The sequence below is a fragment of the Mastigoproctus giganteus genome, chromosome 2, assembly GCF_048544385.1.
Source record: "Mastigoproctus giganteus isolate SK-2022 chromosome 2, ASM4854438v1, whole genome shotgun sequence".
Lineage (NCBI taxonomy): Eukaryota > Metazoa > Arthropoda > Arachnida > Uropygi > Thelyphonidae > Mastigoproctus > Mastigoproctus giganteus.
Window position 1 is genome coordinate 258248464 of NC_143576.1, and position 19768 is coordinate 258268231.

Here is a 19768-nt window from a genome sequence, read left to right on the forward strand (position 1 = left end):
GGTTTGATCAACATTATAATGGTTCATTAGAGATTTAACAGATGCACCATTTTCAAACTTTTGAATGATTTCAAGTTTTTGTTTAACTGAAAACGCAACTCTTTTGCATTTACCCATCATTTTCGAGATTTCTAAACAAAAAAAAAAAAAAAAAAAAATTCTGACACCCCTCAAATAACGATACCAAATTTGTCCTTTTGCGCTGCAACGGAACATAACAATCGATGCGATGCACTAAATCAAACTAATTTGGTTGCTTTTTTTTTTGAGTGGCGGGTGTGAAGATAGTGGGGATTGTAAGATAATAGGTACACTAATCTCCCAATGACTACTTATAATGCCGCCTGTTGCTTATTCACGACTTGCAAAATATCTGTTTATACCTATTCTAGTTATTACTTGAATTTTTTGATTTCTGGTTTTTTTTTATTTTTTTTTATTTGGAGTCTTGAAGTGTCCTGGTTCACCCAATCCCGGTTAATCGAGAGTCTGCTGTATATATATATATATATATATATATATATATATATATATATATATTATTCTTTTGTAATATGATAATTCATGTTGTATTTTATTTTTAATATGCTTTTGTAGTAGTTTTACTTAATTTATTTCTATCTCTAGCTTTTTCTGTTGTCCCAGTAGCTGTTTTAGCAATGCATGGGTACGAACAGAGTACATATTGTTATTCTTTTTGTATTATCGTTCTATTGTGGTTTATTCCGTTTTTGTTCATTTTCTTAATTACATGTATTTTCTACACATAGGTATTATAGTTAATACATTACTGGTCTTTAAGCTAGCCTAATCTCGGTTATCTTAATTTTCCATGGCCTATACATTCAGGATTTTTCAACTTGTTACGTATTGCTAAAAAAATCATATCAATTATTGATGAAAAATTGTAGCAATACTATTTTAAAACAATATGATATAATATTAAATATATTTATACATTTTTGTATTACATCACATGGACGTCAATCCCCTACTTCATCGGGGGCTTTGAGCGGATTGACGGTCCATTCGATGTAATGCATTTCTTACTTACCCGTTTCTGTTTGCATCTATCACAGCTTTGCTATTTTATCCAATTACTAAATTCTAAGTTTCTATTTTTAATTTTTAATTTTTTGGTCCCATGTTTATCTTAATTGCTATTAGTAAATCAGTATTATTTATTATAAATTTATTATGAACCCAATTAATTCCCCATAATTTCTACAGCAACTGTGATAGAATACACAAAGCCCAACGGGTAAGTTTATTTAATATATTGCATTAACATTACTTACTTGTTGTTTTTCAATGGAGGTCCTAGAGTTGAAGAGTCGAAAAAAGGGAAGTTTCCCGCCCTTAACTTGTTTTAAGGATGGCTATTTTTATTGCGCAGTCGCATTGACGTTTCAATGTGTTACTTCCATTAGGTTTCACGTTTCACTTCCATTAGGGTTGTGTGCCGATGGTGTATTGGCCGAAGTCCCCGATCTTCAGGCCAATGTCTATTATGGTGGTTTTGTAGTTGGATTTCGATGAATTTATTTAGTTGTGTATTTACATAATTTTTACATTTATTTCATGCCTTACCTCGGACAGCGCCGGTACCGCTTTTCCAAGGCGTAACAGCACTTGATTGTCCAGAGGCAAAGCTATATACATATATACAGCCTCTTACCATGGGTGTGTGGGGGGGGGTGAATTTTGGCAATAGGTCGTAGTGCAGTCAGGCGACGAGCCTCGCCTGAGTGCAATAGACCTAATAAATAAGGGGATACTCTTCTGAGCAAATACTATTATATTTTTTTAGCTGGCCTTTTGATAAATGCATGTGGGTCTATATTGGGATGGTGTTTTCTACTATTTGCGTATATGGCAGTTTTTATGTGATATCTACTGTATTGTTTGGGAATTTTGTTTCTATCCAGCGTTATAATGAGTTTTTCAATAGCTATAATTACGTTATTTATATTATTGCATATTTTTAATAGTCAGTTTGTCTGATTTCTTATGGTATTACCATGTACATGTTTTGCTATGTTACTTTCCCAGTGTGTGAGTTTTATTGTTTCGAAATTAAAATGGTCTCTTTTATCATAGTGATTTGTGTATATTTTGTCTGGGTGGATGGCAATTTCGCTGTCTAAGTAGACAGCTTTTTGGTAAAATGTATAAATATATTTAATATTATATCATATTGTTTTAAAATAGTATTGCTACAATTTTTCATCAATAATTGATATGATTTTTTTAGCAATACGTAACAAGTTGAAAAATCCTGAATGTATAGGCCATGGAAAATTAAGATAACCGAGATTAGGCTAGCTTAAAGACCAGTAATGTATTAACTATAATACCTATGTGTAGAAAATACATGTAATTAAGAAAATACTTGTAATTAAGAAAATGAACAAAAACGGAATAAACCACAATAGAACGATAATACAAAAAGAATAACTATATATATATATATAAAATTATATTATTTTTTATGTGTAGAATGTAGTAGGTATATATCTATTATTTAACTAATGCTAATAAAGAAAATACGGTGTACCCTGAGAGCGATATATGTTGAATAAAGGGGGAAGAGAGGAAAATAAAAGAGTAACGTTATAAACAAGAAGAAACAAAGTGCGAATTTTGAAAAAACGAAATGCAAATTTTGAAAACAACGACAAAGAGGTCATCCACCCAAATTATGATTTGGGTGGATGACCTCTGAGGAAGACATAAATTATGAAAGATACTGCAATGCTATTTCTACCTTGGTCGTTCTTTTCAAAATTTGCATTTCGTTTTTTCAAAATTCGCACTTTGTTTCTTCTTGTTTATAACGTTACTCTTTTATTTTCCTCTCTTCCCCCTTTATTCAACATATATCGCTCTCAGGGTACACCGTATTTTCTTTATTAGCATTAGTTAAATAATAGATATATACCTACTACATTCTACACATAAAAAATAATATAATTTTATATATACATTATGGTTGTAGGGTACCTTTGCTCTTGCAGTGTCCCTGATCCATAATTCATATTATCGCTATTCAAATTCATATCCTATTTCTCTACTAAATTTTAATTTTATTATTCATAATTATTATATATATATATATATATACACTAACAATATACAGTCAGTTCACAAAAACCACATTACTGACAATAATAACAGTTTGATATCAAAATCAGAGATTAAATTCTGCAAAAAATCATACAAATTATAATCAAACCTTCAATAATCTTAAGTATTATAATAATAATAAGAATATGGGATATTTTTTCCTTTTACCCCTTTGAAAATATCCTGCTGTGTATTTGAAAAGTACAGCTAATAACAAAAAAATAAATATCTGTATAATTACAGTTTGTTATGCTAATGATATTTATGACAAATGTTATGCAGCTGCCAAAATACATTACTCTAAATTTAGATATTCTTATTTCAAGTTTTTTATCTTTTTCATTTAAGTGCTATACCTATAATTATTGGTCATATAATTATTATTATTATTATTATATAATTACTATAATTATTGGTTTAAGTGCTATACCTATAATATAATGAAGTAAAATTAATGAAATCACTTTTATTTGCTGATTATATTTTAAAACTGTTTGTTTTTGTAACAGAAAACATGATCTTCAAATTGAAAGAGGTATTTGTTGCTAAAATTTGTATTTTCTGAATTTTTTTTTTTTTATGTAAACCCAAACACGAGAGGTATTAGAACCTATAATACTTAGTACCGTGCTTCGGTTGGAGGTTCAGAAGACGAAAGAAGATATTTGTTGACATTGGACTTGAACTTCTGTAGACTGTAATTTTCAGGAAATACGTATGAAGGAAGGTTGTTCCAGAAAGCGGCAGCTGAATGAATAAGCGAGGAAGATGAAAAGTTGGTGCTGTGAGTCTGAAAAGTTGGACGGTAAATGGATGTTGGCTGGTGGCAGCACGTGTTCGGACTGTTTTGAAAGAGAAAACGGGAATTATAGAAGCCAGTTCAGAAGAACAGTGCCTGTGGAAGTATCTGTAAAAGAGGCATGCAGCAGAAACAGTACGTCTATGAGATTAATGATTCATCTCAACTCTTTTAGAGATGAATCATTAATTAACCTAACTGCCCTCTTCTGAATGGAATCAAGAAACCTGAGAGAGGTTTTGGGGACACCACCCCAGATGTGGGAACAATATTCCATGGCAGGGTGGATTTGCAATTTATACAGAGTGAGCAGCTATTTGGAAGAAAAGTAACACTGGGAGTGAAAGAGAAAACCAAGTTTTTTAGATGCAGAGGAAGCAATATTTGTAATGTGCTTGTGCCCAAGAGAGATTAGAAGTCAGGGTAATCCTCAAAAGAGATATATCATTTTGCCTAGAAATCGGAGTGTCACTAAAGATAAGCAAAATCCTTAAGCAAAAAGAAAAATCTTTTTTGCGAGATATAAGACAAGACTGAGTTTTAGAAGGGTTGAAATTAACAAGGTTGTCTTTGCCCCACTGGAGAATTACCTGAAGATCAGCATTTAAGGAATTGGTATCAGATTTTCGAGAAGTTGAAGCTGATTGAACAGGGTAAGATTTCTCAAAATGGAAAGTGGAATGCAATGTGCTATTGTCGGAAAAACTATGGATAGGATTTCCAGTCAATGGAAGAAGGTCATTAATATACAAAAGGAAAAGAATATGGGAAAGAACTGAACCTTGGGGGACACCGGCATTAGTGGAGAAGTTAGAAGACAGAGAGCCATCTACCATCACCCTCAGTGAGCAATCAGAAAGAAAACTGGATAACCAATTACTAAAAACAGTTGGCAAACCATAAGATGGAAGCTTGTTTAGAAGACCTTTATGCCAAACACGATCGAAAACCTTTGAGATGGCAAGAGCAACTACTTGTGTTTCGCCGAACCTTTCCATTGAATTAGTCCATAAATGGGTAACATAAGCCAGAACATCACCAGTGGATCGACACTGACAGAATCCATACTGGTGATCGTTGATAAGATGGAAGGTTTCTAGGTAGTTTAAGAGTTGGCGGTTAATTGATTTCTTCATTACTTTACAAAGAGTATAAGTAATTGGATGGGAGGGATTTGTCACCCTTTTTAGGAACTGGCTGGATATGAGCTTTCCAAGCAAAGGAAAAACACCTTTGAAATAAGAAAGTGAAAAAAGGCGGCAAAGAATAGGAGTAAGTTCAGGAGCACAGGTTTTGAGAACAAGTGGAGAAATACCATCGGAACCTGGAGCTTTCTTAGCATCAAGATTCGTCAAAATCCTTCTGATATCCTTTTGACAGAAGACCATAAATCTCCATTCCAATTGAATGGAGCGTGTTGGGAATTCTGGGAGGTGTTTTACCAAGATCATTAATACATGAGTTGGTAGAAAAATGGGATGCTAGCAAGTCAGCTTTATCCTTGGCTGAAATGACAACAGAACCATCTGGTTTGGACAGAGATGGGTAAAAGTTGGGGGCAATAGCTTTTGCAAGGGACAAGAATGCTCGGCTACCATTAGGGCAAGAAGCAAGTTTTCTACTCTTATCCTGTTCAAACTCTAGTTTGGACTGATTAATAGCTGCTTTACAATTGTTGTAAGCTTTGGTGTAGGCAGAAAATGAAACAGGTGAATTAGAAACAAGGGGTCGAGGTGTGCTTACGTTGGTTCACACCTGGGTGGTCACCCACCATGTACTTGTGCATGGAGGTTATACCCAGGATTACTAACAGTCCCACCATCATGAAGGTGCAAGCAGAGGATTTGGCTGTCACAGACCATCCGTACTTTGCCGAAATTGGGTCCACTTGACTTGAGTGTCACCCGAATATCAATCCATCAGCGTTTTAGACTCCCACGTAGCAAGTACAGCTTGTCTGGCATATCTGAGAGAATGTTTGACAACCTCAAGGATCTATACAAAATTAATCTAAAAAGGTAAATTTATACTTACTAAAACACTAATAAATACATGTATATAAAATTATATTCATATATTTTTACAATATAGTAGATACTGTCGGGATTTTTAATTGTCAGTATTCTGGCTACTGGGATTTTGGGCCAAACCCATAATCAATGGATGCTGCTCTTTGTGTACTAATGTTATTAGTGGAGTCCCCCAGAGTTCAGCCCACTGTTGTTTTGTATATTTATCAGTGATATTGATGAAAGTATTTCGGGCTTAATGTTGAAGTTTGCAGATGATCCAAAAGTTGGCAGGGTTGTTAATGGCAGTGTGCTACTTCAACAGTATCTAGAAAAGTTGGGCAAATGGGCTGAGAAATGGCAACTGAATTTTAACACTGACAAATGCAAAGTACTGCATACGGGTAAAAGTAACCCCAGAGAATGTACCAACTGTGTAGTACTACAGTTAGGGTAATAGAAAATGAAAAAGACCTGGGAGTAATTGTGCAGTCAGATATTAAATTTTCTGAATAGTGCAGACAGGCTGCCAGAGCAAATCATGGGGTATTGGCAATGATATACAGGAATTTTGCTAGTAGGGAAAAGGAGGTGATTATCCCTTTGTATAAGGCAATAGTCAGGCCATGCCTTGAGTACTGCGTCCTAAGTTATGCTTGGCATTTTTAATAATTCCTCATAGCAGTGCTGAGTATGAGAGAATATTCAGCCAGGTTATAAAAACAAAAACTGATTTCAGATCTCTTTCTGTTAAAGCATTAGAAATACTCCCAATCCAAGCCTAGATAATAGGGCCATTGTTATAAACAAAACATTGATTCAAAATTTTTGAAGAAGTCTGCAACAGTGTCTTTCTTGAAGCAAAGAAAATCAGTTGATGTCTAATAGAATATCCAAACGAATCCATAGACAGAAAAATCCTAGGCAAGCTAATATTTCAAAGCATCAGCAAAATTTAATTTGTAGTGCAGTGTGGACTTCAAAAATCCTGTTACTGCCTGTTTTGGTCCAAAAATCTCCTGTTTTTCTCCTTAAAAGCATGGTCTCCAGGTTTTTTGTTAGTCAAAACTTGGCAGCTATGTACACTGGTGACTAAGACTGACTAACTTATAGCATTTCATTGTATAGTGTAGATACCTATAAGATTGTTTGTTTGTTATTTGGTTTTTAGGAGCATTAGCAACTAAGGCCATATTGCTCCGGGAGATGCGGTGGTCATTTCCTGACCTTTCCGCATCTTCCGTATTTGGTGGTGACGGGCTCGAACCCCGGTCTAATCAAGAAGCGTGTGCTACGCACCGCTGCTCCTTCCCACCTGGCTACGGAGGCGCCCTACCTATAAGAGAATGCTCATACAACCAGCCTCTTATCGTACAGATAAGGCTGTGTTAAATGTTGGAGGAGACTTTAATTGCAGTTTAATGATTTTGGGTTCAAAAGTTGAGTCTACCTAAGAAATAAGAATATGCACTGATATTAGACAAATCTGGGGTTATAAAGAGAACATATCCAATGATCTCTTGTATTAACATGATTAATTTTATAGCATAAAATCTCTTCAGATTTTTTCTGAATAATAAACTTCAATATATGCATAATACATCAGTTTTGCATTTGAGTTCTTGTCAGGTACTGGTGCAGTGTCTTTTGATGAACCTGCTGCAAAATATTCAATATTTTTAAATCTAAAGATGTGGTACAAAAAAAAAAAAAAAAAAAAAATTAAACATGGTAGGAAAAAAATTGTATACATATATAAATGCATAGTGTGGTTCTCTGCAATGTTTAGAACATGCTGATGTAACTTTGTGTGGAAGAGACCACACTCAGTAACAAAATCCAAAACCACCAAATTATAACTCGACAGGTTTGGATCCGTCATGTCAACTTTTATGGGCTTTTTTTTTTTTTCTTTTTTTTTTTTTTTGCGCCATGGCAGTTTGTCGAAGGTGATGGTTGCACATTTTCCCCTTCATAAACTCAGTTTTTCATCCAAAAAAGCATGCACACTGGCCATACATGAAATTAACAGATAAAATACACCTTTTTTTCTGTCTGAGCTTCTTAGCTTTAGTTGCACCAAAACAAACAATAATACTGTGTGTTGGTGGTATGAATACATTGGCATTTTCTTTCATTATACAGGGTGTCTCAAAAATATTGGTACAAACATTTAGGGGAGGTAGGTAACATCTAAAGGAATGTAAATCGCATAGGAACCCATAACCGGAAACGTCACGGGAAAGTAGTAGCAGAGGCACAATAAGCAGAAATGACACAAGACAGTAATTAGTGGCAAACATTTATTTGACATAATATTAACAATGGAGTACGAGATGGGTGCATTTCATGATGTTACAACAGATACTCAAAGGTTCCACCATGAGACGTGATGCATGCACGACACCGACGCCGCATGGATTGGCGGACATGGTTGAACACACCTGGAGTTTCTTTGACAGTAGCAGCAGTGCAGATGAGTCGCCACGAGATCCATTTCTGTCTCCACAGGTGATTCATACATGATAGATTTGAGGGCCCCCACAGAAAGAAATCAAGGCTCGATAAATCAGGTGAGCGTGGGGGACAGGCAACGGGTCCATGCACATTATGTGCATGTCATCCCAAGATTTAGGTCTTGTTTTAAAGACTTCCCTCAGTATATTCAGTCCCCAGCTGAAATAAAATGCAAAATGAGATCTTGTGTAGAATATCTCCCAACTAGAGGTTTTGCTAATTAATTCTTTGTTGGTATGGTCTATAATGATATAATTGTTAATCGTGTTTATAATACTCATGCAAAAGTTGGTGTTTATGTAATTAATCATGTTTGCAAATAAAGGGATGTTCTATATAATACACATACCCTGTAATATTATAAACTTGTAAATTGGGACATGTTTTTGAAAAATGCTGCATTAAAGCTTGTTTTCATTTTTCTAATTTTAATATATACAAGTGCCTCACAATAAGAATAAGTTATCAAGTTTGCACACTAATATGCTATACACTGAAAGATGATAAACTTTTTTCTGTGTGTAAAAAAATGGATTCTCTTTAAATATATTTTTTAAATTCTAGGTCGGTGGCCAGAGGTGATGTAAAATACAGCCTTAGCCAGTCTGATTTGGTTGGCAAAATTCTTCCATTAACACAGTGTCAGAGGATTGTATATTATTGCACAATATACTACAGTTTCTCTGTGTACTTCTACCTCCTGCTGCTAGAAGATTGATTTGAAGAATATTTGAGGGTACAAGACCACGATCCTTTGCAGTCTTATTAGCTATACAATCCTAAACATGACTCATTGTGATAGGATTTTAATTAAACAGCTAGTGAAAAGGGAGAATTTTCAGTCTGTGCTATTCATCTGTAGTAGAAGTGGTGCATCTGATATAAGCATTTTTGATCAGCATATCAGTAGTGCTTTCAGAACTAGACAATAGCTGCATTGTCCTATTGGTAGCTAGATTTATTTGTGATATAGATTTCCTTTTTTTTTTTTTTTCCCCCTCTTTCTTCCCTTCCCAGAGGTGCTTTGGTTTCCAGTCCCTGTGGTGATGTCTGGAAAAATTGCTGTTTTTAACCTTATCAGCCTGGAGTTTAAGCTATTATCTGAATAAATTACTTGCATTTTATGACAGTTTCATGCAATAATTGTTACACATGATGAAACTTCAGCAGAGCTTTATATAACTTATTTATCAAAACTATACTTACTTTATTCCAAGTGTAATGGCAACATTCATCTCTTCTTTGGAATGTAACACCTGGATTCTGTCATTTTTTATAGAAAGCAATGTCTGTAGAAACCAAAGCATGTCTGTTAACCAACCTTTGTCCTTTACTTTTAGATTTGCATTGATCAAAGACACGCATGGTGGTACATACTTTATGTATGTAAACATTAGTGAATATACAGCTTGTGTTTATAGATGTGTAGATTAGCCTGATTCCATTCATTTCTGCCTTAAATTATTAGCTTACTTATTACAGGGGCAACTATACTTTCTTACAACTTCTAGACTAGTGTTGCTCTTTGACAAACATTACTTATTTGCACTAAGCTGTTCTTTTCTTCTAGTCTTGTTTACTCCACCATGCTACCAATATTACCTTTTCCAGGGTAACTTTTAACTCAGACAACTGGTATGTGCAATAAATGTTATAAAAGAACATAGGAAAGAGCTGTTTCACTAAGGTTTGTGTAAATATATTTTTATGGCAGCTTTATCAAGACTCAAAAGGCTGATTTAATAAATAAATTTAAAAAAGTGCACAGTTTGTCATTAAAAATTTATAGCCATATGAATATTTATCAGGTTTTTTTTTTTTTTTTGTTTGCTACATGAAGGTTTGCATTTTTAATACTTCTAGAGAGAGTTCTATAACATGGAGATTTTCAAAGTTTTGTGGCTGAAGAATTGCACTAGGTTGTAAGTATGCATGGATAGTGTCACATGAGTTTGGGGGGGGGATTTTATGACCACATCATGAACTGACTTTACAATCAGTTGAACATGTCTTTAATATAAAATAAATGGCATTGCAATAATGTAAAATCTAATTTTAAAAATATATACACGTCTTAGGACATTTGTGTTTTATATGTGATTTTTTTACTTTCTATTTTTAATTTAAAATACCAATTTTGTTTTTAAATTAAAAGGAAACTTATTTAACTTAGATCTGAATAAAAGTTTGCTGTATATGTATTTATGAATGTTATGTATAATGGAACTGAAAAGAACTAAAGTTGGTCTTTGGCCAAGTGTCCTTTTGTACATGCAATGTTTAGTATGTTTTCAGATGTTAGGGAGACCACGTGTAGAAATTAATGCCCAAGTATTCAAGAAATGTAGCCTTATATTTTTCTTAAACTTGGTAATTAATGCATAATTGTAGTACTTACAACTTTTTTTATATATAATTAAAAAATTATTGTCCAATTCTGGGAGAATCTTATTTATAAGGAAAGAAAAAAAAAAAGCAGTTAATGTTTATTTTGTAAGATAACATACAAAATTTGACCTTGTGACATCAGAATTAACTGCCTAGTCATGTTCTTGTTCTGTCTATATGTAATCAATTCTTCTGTTTGACTGGACATTAAAAAGTCTTGTTATTAAAGCATTTAGTTTATTTTATTTATTTTTTTCGTCACTACAGGATTCAAGAATAATCTGTTTCAAAACTGTAATTGTTTTCTGTTGAGAAAGATGCCAATGCACTTTCCAAAGAATCCGACAGAGCAGTAGCCACCTTTTCTGGAAAAGAAAAAACATTTAGGTTATGCACTTGTAACACTCATAGTAAAAGAAGCTTCTTTCTCTTAATACTTTATAGTGAAAATATAGGACAATTTATGGAGAACAGAATTTACAGTTTTCAATAATAGTTAATTGATAGGAAACTGTTGGTATAATGTGGATTCAATTCTTTTCAAAAAGCATAGTTTGAACTGTCTACAAAATTTCCATATGTGGATAAATATGCACACATGTATGAACAATATATATAGTGGAAGGGGGGAGACCTGGCAAGTGTTATGGACAGGGCTGATGAATTGCAACCAGGGCAACAGGTGCATAGTAATTATGAAACAAAACACTTTCGGTCAGCTTTTCTGGTCTCCTTTGACTTAATTACATCTCGTTACTAAATTACCATAGTATTGGTTGTTCCTTATTTTAGAAGGTAGCCTACTGTTATTTATCCCTTTTGAATCTCAGAAAGCAGATGCCTTGGCTAGTGCTAAATCAGCATGCTTCAATTGTTTTGATTGGCAGTTTGCCTTGTTTCAACCAGAAACCTTTGTCATTCCTGTAGCCTCTAACATTTACTTGCCAGTTCATTCAGCCAACCAATTTTTGGCAGTTGCATACAAACGGGACAGATTCTCATAATGTATTTATGTTTTTGTGGATATCCTTGCTTGATAACCCAAAAAAAATGGATTATCAAATCCTTTATTTGCTACCAGTCAGTCATGTAAATATATATAGCTAAGAAAAACAGGTTGGTCAAAGTGCACTCCATAGCAGAGACTAAGCACAGAGCTGTGAGTGACTACAATGAAAAACATGCTTGGAGACAGCTATAGACAGACAGTGATTAACAAAATGGAGTAAAAATAAAATAATTTATAATAAAAACACAGTTGCAGGAAATGCATTAAAATAAAACATGAGTTGCTTAATGAAGTATTCCTCACAATATTATTTAGTGAAAAGGGATGAATTATGGCTCAATGTTACAAAATTTTTTTCCATTATGTAGACTCAAACTTTAATGATCTAAAAAAGCATTAAGTTATGAACTATAACTTTGTATGTGTTCAATAAGCTATCCAAGATTTTGATAGCTATGCACTGATATTTTGAAGGGAGAAAAAAACACTTACATTAATTTGGCAATAGCAACCTTTTTCCAATTCTATCATTTGTGGGCAAACCCTTGCCCAAATTATCAAAAGATGGAATGGTATTAAAGAAATGAAGTCAATGTTTTCATTACTAGCGAAGTTATTTGCTTCAAACCATACAAAAGACTCATTTTAACCAAAGCGAACTTTATGCCTGCTACCCACTCTTTTTGTATTCTATTGTCCGCACATTACTACCATTGGACTTGGTAACTGTTATAACTAGACTACAGCATATTATCCAGTCATTATTATTTTTTTAAAAGGATAATATTACAGTAAGAAGAGGCTTACAGCCTTGAACTAATATGCTACTATCACACTATTTTTGAATTTTAGCAACACATCATAGTTCTGTACTTTTCACTGTACCCTAAGTAGCAACTGATGGGTCTCCTGCTCTCTGTTTTTGACTCCCACCTCCCAATCTGTTTGCTCTATTAAGTGTGAGACTTTCACAGCCTCGTAACTATATTTCATACCTTCAAAGCAGGCCAAACTCTGAAGAACAACAGTATTTTCTTAGTAAAGAATTAAGTCCCCCTACCCACAGGGTTGCAAACTTCAAGAAATAAGGCAATCAACTTAGTTGTGGTTGTATTAATGTTTTTTTTTTTTTTTAAATTTTGTTTATTTCAGTCTGATCATATATGAGGTAACTGGGTTCAGGTGTTTGTGTACTTGATAACAGGACTATTTCTAATATGTTACTTACCATTTCTCTTTCTTCTCTTTTTCATTTTCTTAAATGCTTTTTTCCTCTCTTTGTTAAACTGAAGACTATGGGGGGCTAATTTCTCTTTATTTGCCTCTACTGGAGGAGCATTTGCAGGTTCAATGGTAACAGTCATATTTGGTGCTGGCAGCTGAAACAAAGTTAAATTATAACTGAATTTTAATTATATTAAATCATTAGCTATAGCATGACACTTGCAATGTGTGTTCATAAAATATCGAAGAAAGTAATGATCTCAAACTGGGATATTATATTTTGCTAATTATAAATTATAATCTGTTATAGAATTAAGTGAGAAAATGCTAGTGGATCCACTTTGTGCTTCATTTTGAGTAGATTTTTTTAAATCATCAAATTTAAAACTCACCTGGGAGCTCTCATCATTATCCATCTTAGGATCTGGGCCAACAGACTCAATAAGAACAGCATCACTTGGCAACACAACAGGCAGAACTATGAAAAAAATATATAAGTTCTCTAATAGTAAGCCAATGCCATAAACTACTATTTTTCACCCTAATAAAAAAAAAAAAACATTTTGCCATACTAAGGAAACAACTTGCATGCACAATGAAAATGTATTAATATGTATATTGCTACCAAATGGCTTAACACAGCCATGTAGTTTGATTTCATCTCGGCAGTCTTGTGTAATTATTACTTTCATAAAAGTAATATTGTCTGTTACAACACTAATTTCCAACTTACCATAAATACAAATCTGCTCATATAGCTCACATAATCATTTTGATAACCCTGCTGCCACTATTGCCCTGAAATGAAAAGATAACCTACAAAGTGCAACTCCTGCTAATTCCAAAAGATGAGCAGTGTCTGCAGTCAACTGTGCCTTCTTACTCAAGATAAATATGCAGCAGTAAACAAGAATGACAGGCTGTCCTATGGCTGTGGGGTATCCCAAGTTCACAAATTTTGTTTCTTAAGTGAGTCACAGAAATATTTGTATATAAGAGAAAAACAACATAGCTATTGGTACCAACACATTTACACACACACACACACACACACACACAAAAAAAAAAAAAAAAAAAATCAAATCTTAAACATGGCTCAAGAACATTGTTTTGGATTTAATTGCCAATAAACTTTAACTCATTTTAGTTTCATTTATCTTAAACCTTTGGTTTAAAAAAAAAAAAAAATGATAAGAATTGCACTTCCTAAATAATAATAAGAGAAAAGGAAATAGACCTATGTGTTTCCCTTCTCCTCTAGGTAATTATACAGCTGACCTTTGAATTTCCCCAAACTGTCAGCCTCTACTACCACCCATGTAGGTAACTTATTCCAGTAATTTATAACTCGCTGACTAAAATAAAACTTCCTGCAATCCAGTCTAAACATCTACCCCATTGTTCTAGAATCATTTATAACCGTGAAAATTTCATCCCCATTCATTTTGCATATGCCTCTCAGAGCCTTAAAAAGACCTCAATCAAGGTCTTTTTAAGGTGCCTAGTTTCCAAGCTCTGCAACCCACATATTCAAAGTTTTCCTCACATGGATGCCCTTTTGCCGATCACACCAGGCGAGATACCTATCTTTGGACCCTTTCAACAAGCACAATGTCTTTCTTTAGGTGTGGTCTCCATACTTGAACACAGTATTCCAAGTGTGGTCTAACAATAGCCTTATATAATGGGATGGGATTATGACATCCTTTTTTCTACTAGCAATTATTCGATAAATCTTTGACAGGACACCATGGGCCCTCCTTGCAACCAGTCTACAATGCTCGCAGAACTTCATGTCTGACTGTATCGTAACACCCAAGTCCCTTTCCTCCACTACTGGCTTTAGTTCAACTCCGCTAAGCGTATGTTATTTTGGAGTTACTGTTCCACAGGTGCAATACCTTATACTTGCTGGATTAAAGCATAGCTGCAATTTTTTTGACCATCTCTGAAGAAGCTCTGCTTGGTGGTGATCATTAATTACTCTACCAATCTTTACATCATCTGCAAATTTAGACATCACACCCTCTATAGTAATAATAATAATAGAGGCATGTGTCTGCACGGTAGCACAGTGGTATCATCACCATCCTCCCACACCGGGTGGAAAAGGCCAGGGTTCGAATCCCATCAATAATGCGAGGAACTTTAGTGGGCTTTTTGCACTCCGTGGATGAATTAGTCAGCCTCAGGCATAGACAGCAAGGTTTTTCGTTCAGCAAAACAGGCAAATTGACCAGAGAACACACACAATTTACAATCATAATACATATATGTAAGAGATTACAGGTGGCCCTAATATAATCATTTGAATAGAGGCATGTGAGTGATGCAAGAAAGCAAGCGTATGAGCTTATGTAGCATCAGCCAAAAAAAAAAAAAAAAAAATAACACAAGGAGGAACTGGACAAACGTTCAGAGGAACGTTTGTCCAGTTCCTCCTTGAATTTATTTAAGCTATCAACTTCCACAACAACAGATGGAAGTTTGTTCCAGCAATTAACCACCAGCTGGCTAAAGGCAAATTTCTGCATATCTATTCTCCAATTGTCTTTCCTCAATTTGAATTTATGCCCCCTTAGGTTCGCACTCTGAACAAGTGGAAAAATCCCATCAGAATTCAGCATGATCAACCCATTCAAGGCCTTCATCATCATCATCATCATCAGCCATTTTCAATCCACTGCAGGATGAAGGCCTCTCCAGCAACTTTCCAGTTCCTTCTGTTTTGAGCACTGGCCATCCATTTACTACTCAAAAACTCATGAATTTCATCTGTCCATCTCCGCCTTTGTCTTCCAGGTTTTCTTCTAGCTCCTCTTGGGTACCATTCTGTTATTTTCTTAGTCCATCTGTCATCATGTCTTCGAGCTATGTGTCCTGCCCAAGACCATTTTAGTTCTTTAGTTTTGATAAGAATGTCCTTTACTTGAGTTTGCTGCCTAATCCATGTGTCTTATCTAACAGTCTGATTCCCAATATAATTCGTTCCATTCTTTGCTGTGTAGTTTTTAGCTTCTCTTCCATTCTTTTGGTGAGTGCCCAAGTTTCACTTCCATAAGTCATGGTGGGGAGTATACATTGATTCATTATTTTACGTTTCAGACAAACTGGGATATTGCTCTTCAGTATGTGACTATATTTCCTGAATGCTATCCATCCAAAATTTATTCTTCTCTTGACTTCCAGCCATTTATCATTATTACAGCTAATAACTTGTCCCAGATAAGTATATGACTCCACCTTTTCAATTACTGCTCCTTCAATCATTATTTCCCTTTCCGTGGCATACTTGTTCATCATTACTTTTGTTTTAGCCATATTCATCTTTAGTCCAAAATCCTTACTAACTGTGCATAACTGATTAAGATTTTCCTCTAATTCTTTGGGATCGTGGCTTATGACCACAATGTCATCTGCAAATCGTAAATGGTTTAGGTACTCTCCGTTCACATTGACTCCTTTCTGCGACCAGTCTAATCTTCTGAAAGCTTCCTCAAGGGCAGCAGTAAACAGCTTCGGAGATATTGTGTCTCCTTGTCGAACTCCTTTCTCGATTTTAAATTTCCTACTGTCTTTGTCTAGTCTAATAAAGGATGTAGCACTCTCATATATTTTCTTCAAAATCATAATATATGGAGTATCTATGCCTTGTCTTTCCAGTGCCCCAAACATTGCCTTATGCTGTATGGAGTCAAATGCCTTTTCATAATCCACAAATGCCAGGCATAATGGTGTTTTATATTCATTTGCTTTCTCCATTAGCTGTGATATTACGTGAAGGTGATCCATAGTTGAGAATCCTGTCCTAAAGCCAGCTTGCTCTTTCGGTTGATTCTCATCAAGTATTCTTTCTAATCTGTTAGTAATGACCCTTGTGAACAACTTGTAGATATGGGATAACAAGCTAATTGGTCTATAATTTCCAATTTCTGATTTATCTCCTTTCTTATGCAGCAAAACTATGATTGCATTATTCCACTGCTTAGGCATCACACCTTTTCTAATGCACTTTGTGAAGAGCCTTGCCAGTTTTTGTGTTATGTCTCTTCCTCCCAATTTTAACAACTCTACAGTAACTTCATCTTCCCCTGGGGCTTTCCGATTCTTCATTTGCTTCAATGCATGTTCTACCTCATCAGGAAGAATATCGGGTATGTCGTAGGTGTTGCTACTTTGCAATCCATCTTCCCCACTGCTGGTATCATTCCCTCGCTCCTTGTATAATTCTCTATAGTAGTCTTCTGCTATTTGAATTATGCCTTCTCTGCTGTTTATAAGTACACCATCGCTATTCTTCAGTTTCAGTATCATTTGTCTTTCTGTATTACTGCTCATGGCTGCTGATTTCAATCCTTTGTTTTCCCTTAATGCTTGTTCTACTTTTCTTGTGTTAAATCTTCTTATGTCCTCTCTGAGTCTCTTTCTAATGGCTTTGCATAACTCAGTATACTCAATTTTCTCCCTGTCAGTGTTTTTCTTGCTCTTCATTTGTCGTCTTTGGTTCATCATGAGAAGTGTTTCTTGACTAATTTTTTCTTCTTTGGATTTCTGTTTCCCTATAGGTTTCTTGGGCTTTATCACTTTCAGAAAGTTGTAATATTCCTCGTCGATATCTTGGTCCTGAGCAGTCTGCAGAAGCTCAAACTTGTTCTTAAGTTCCAGTACATACTGCTTTTTCTCCTCCTCTGTTATCTCAAAGACCTTTGTATTATTTACTCGAGTCAGTTTTTTCCTTTCCTTTCCTACATCTATATCAAGTGTACATCTTACCATTCTGTGATCACTTCCAACATTTACCTTATTCAGGATGGTAACATCATTCACAATATATCTTCTGTTAGTGAGGATGAAGTCGATTTCATTAGTTGTTAATCCATTTGGACTCTTCCATGTCCACTTTCTGTTCACCCTTTTCTTGAAAAAAGTGTTCATTACTGACATTCCTTGAGATTCTGCAAATTCCACAAGTCTTTCACCTCTTTTATTTCTTTCACCAATTCCAAAATTTCCTATAGTTCCTCTTTCTGCGCTGTTTTGCCCTTTTCCAACCTTAGCATTGAAGTCCCCCATAATAATAGTGTAGTGGGTTTTCTGCTCATCTAGAAGACTCAATTTCAGTGTACATTTCTTCAACCTCTTCATCATCATGGCTCGATGTTGGTGCATAAATCATTATAATCTTTAGCTTGTACCTCTTAGAAATCTTGAGTATTAGTCTTGACACCCTTGGTGATGTACTTTTGAATTCCAAAATGTTGTTTTTAAAATCTTTATGGACCAGAAACCCAACTCCACCTTCACTCCTTTCACTGTTTCCATTGGTGTACAGCAGATTTCCACTTGATAAACTTATAAGTGATTCATTTCTTCTTCTTGTTTCAGCCAAACCGATGATATTCCAATTCACATTTTCTAATTCCTTTTCCAGCTCTAATATCCTGTCTTCACCGATGAGTGATCGTACGTTATAACAGGCCAAGTTCAATTTCCGTGCATGGCAGCCTGGTCGTACCCAGAGATTCTTAGCACCCTCTGCTTCCACTCTGATCCTCTCGCTGCCGTAAGAGGGAGAGTGAAAGCTGCTGGGGACTGAGGGCCATTTGTATTGTTGTGCTCTTATACACCTCAATCAGATTACCTCGCAGATGCCCAGTCTCCAGCTGCGGCAATTTGCAGACTCAAGCTTCTCTTGGTAAGAGGATCCCTTAATTCCTCTCACCAATCTTGTTGCCCTACTCTGTGCACGCTCAAGCAAATCTACATCCTTCCTAAAGTGAGGCCTGACCATTACCTTATACAAAGGGATAATCCCTCCTTTTCCCTGCTAGCAAAATTCCTGTATATCATTGACAAAACCCCATGGCCTGCTCTTCCAGCCTGTTTGCATTGCTCAGAAAACTTCATAATCTGACTGCATAATTACTCCTAGGTCTTTTTCATTTCCTACCACCCTAAGTGTAGTACCACAGTTGATACGTTCCTCTGGGTTACTTCTACCCATATGCATTACTTTGCATTTGTCAAGGTTAAACTTCAGTTGCCACTTCTTTCCCCCCCCCATCTGCCCAAATTTTCAAGATCCTATTGCAGTAGCACACTACCATTATTGTCATTAACAACCCTGCCAACCTTTGTATCATCTGCAAGCTTCAACACTAAGCCTGATATACCTTCATCAATATCACTGATAAATATACAAAACAACAGTGGGCCTAACACCAAACCCTGTGGCACTCCTATAATAACATTAGTCCCCAAAGAGCAGCATCCATTGATTACCAGTCTCTGTCTTCTCCCACTCAACCACCCTTTTATCCATTGTAGTGACTTACCCTTAATACCGTTCTGCCCAATTTGTACAGTAGTCTTCCATGTGCAAGTGTCAAAAGCTTTCTTGAAATCCAAATATATGATATCAAAATTATTTTACATCCAGTTCCTTTGTAACCACATCATAGTATCCAATGAAATTTGTCAGGCAAGACTTTCCCTTAATAAACCCATGCCATGTCTGAATTATTGCTGTAGTCTTGTCTAGATGATCCTGCAATGCATCTTTAACCAGTGACTCCATTATTTTACCTGGAACAGAAATTACATCGATGTCATTTATGAAAATAGAAAACAATAGTAGTCCTAATACTGATCCTTCGCGAACCCCACTTCTTACATCAACCCAATCTGAGGAATAAC

At 35.2% G+C, this 19768-nt stretch overlaps 2 protein-coding genes across 6 annotated transcripts in view; one reads left to right on the forward strand and one right to left on the reverse strand.

Moving 5' to 3' along the window:
- LOC150090413 (uncharacterized) overlaps positions 1–10171 on the forward strand; it is a 137910-nt gene extending 127739 nt beyond the window's left edge. For all 4 annotated transcript variants that reach the window (XR_016548097.1, XM_090389874.1, XM_090389878.1 and 1 more), the window contains one exon: positions 9016–10171. Coding sequence is in view for 3 of the 4 variants with exons in the window: in XM_090389874.1 (XP_090246000.1) it covers positions 9016–9038 (23 nt within the window). In the remaining variant the exon portion in view is untranslated. The remainder of the gene's footprint in view (positions 1–9015) is intronic.
- A 932-nt stretch (positions 10172–11103) lies between these two features.
- Positions 11104–19768, reverse strand: part of Ns1 (Nucleostemin 1) — an 80345-nt gene continuing 71680 nt past the window's right edge. For both annotated transcript variants that reach the window (XM_090369111.1, XM_090369110.1), the window contains exons 13-15: positions 13465–13550; positions 13077–13227; positions 11104–11204 (exon numbers count right to left, since the gene is read on the reverse strand). In XM_090369111.1, coding sequence (XP_090225237.1) covers positions 11110–11204; positions 13077–13227; positions 13465–13550 — 332 coding nt within the window. In that variant the 3' untranslated portion in view covers positions 11104–11109. The remainder of the gene's footprint in view (positions 11205–13076; positions 13228–13464; positions 13551–19768) is intronic.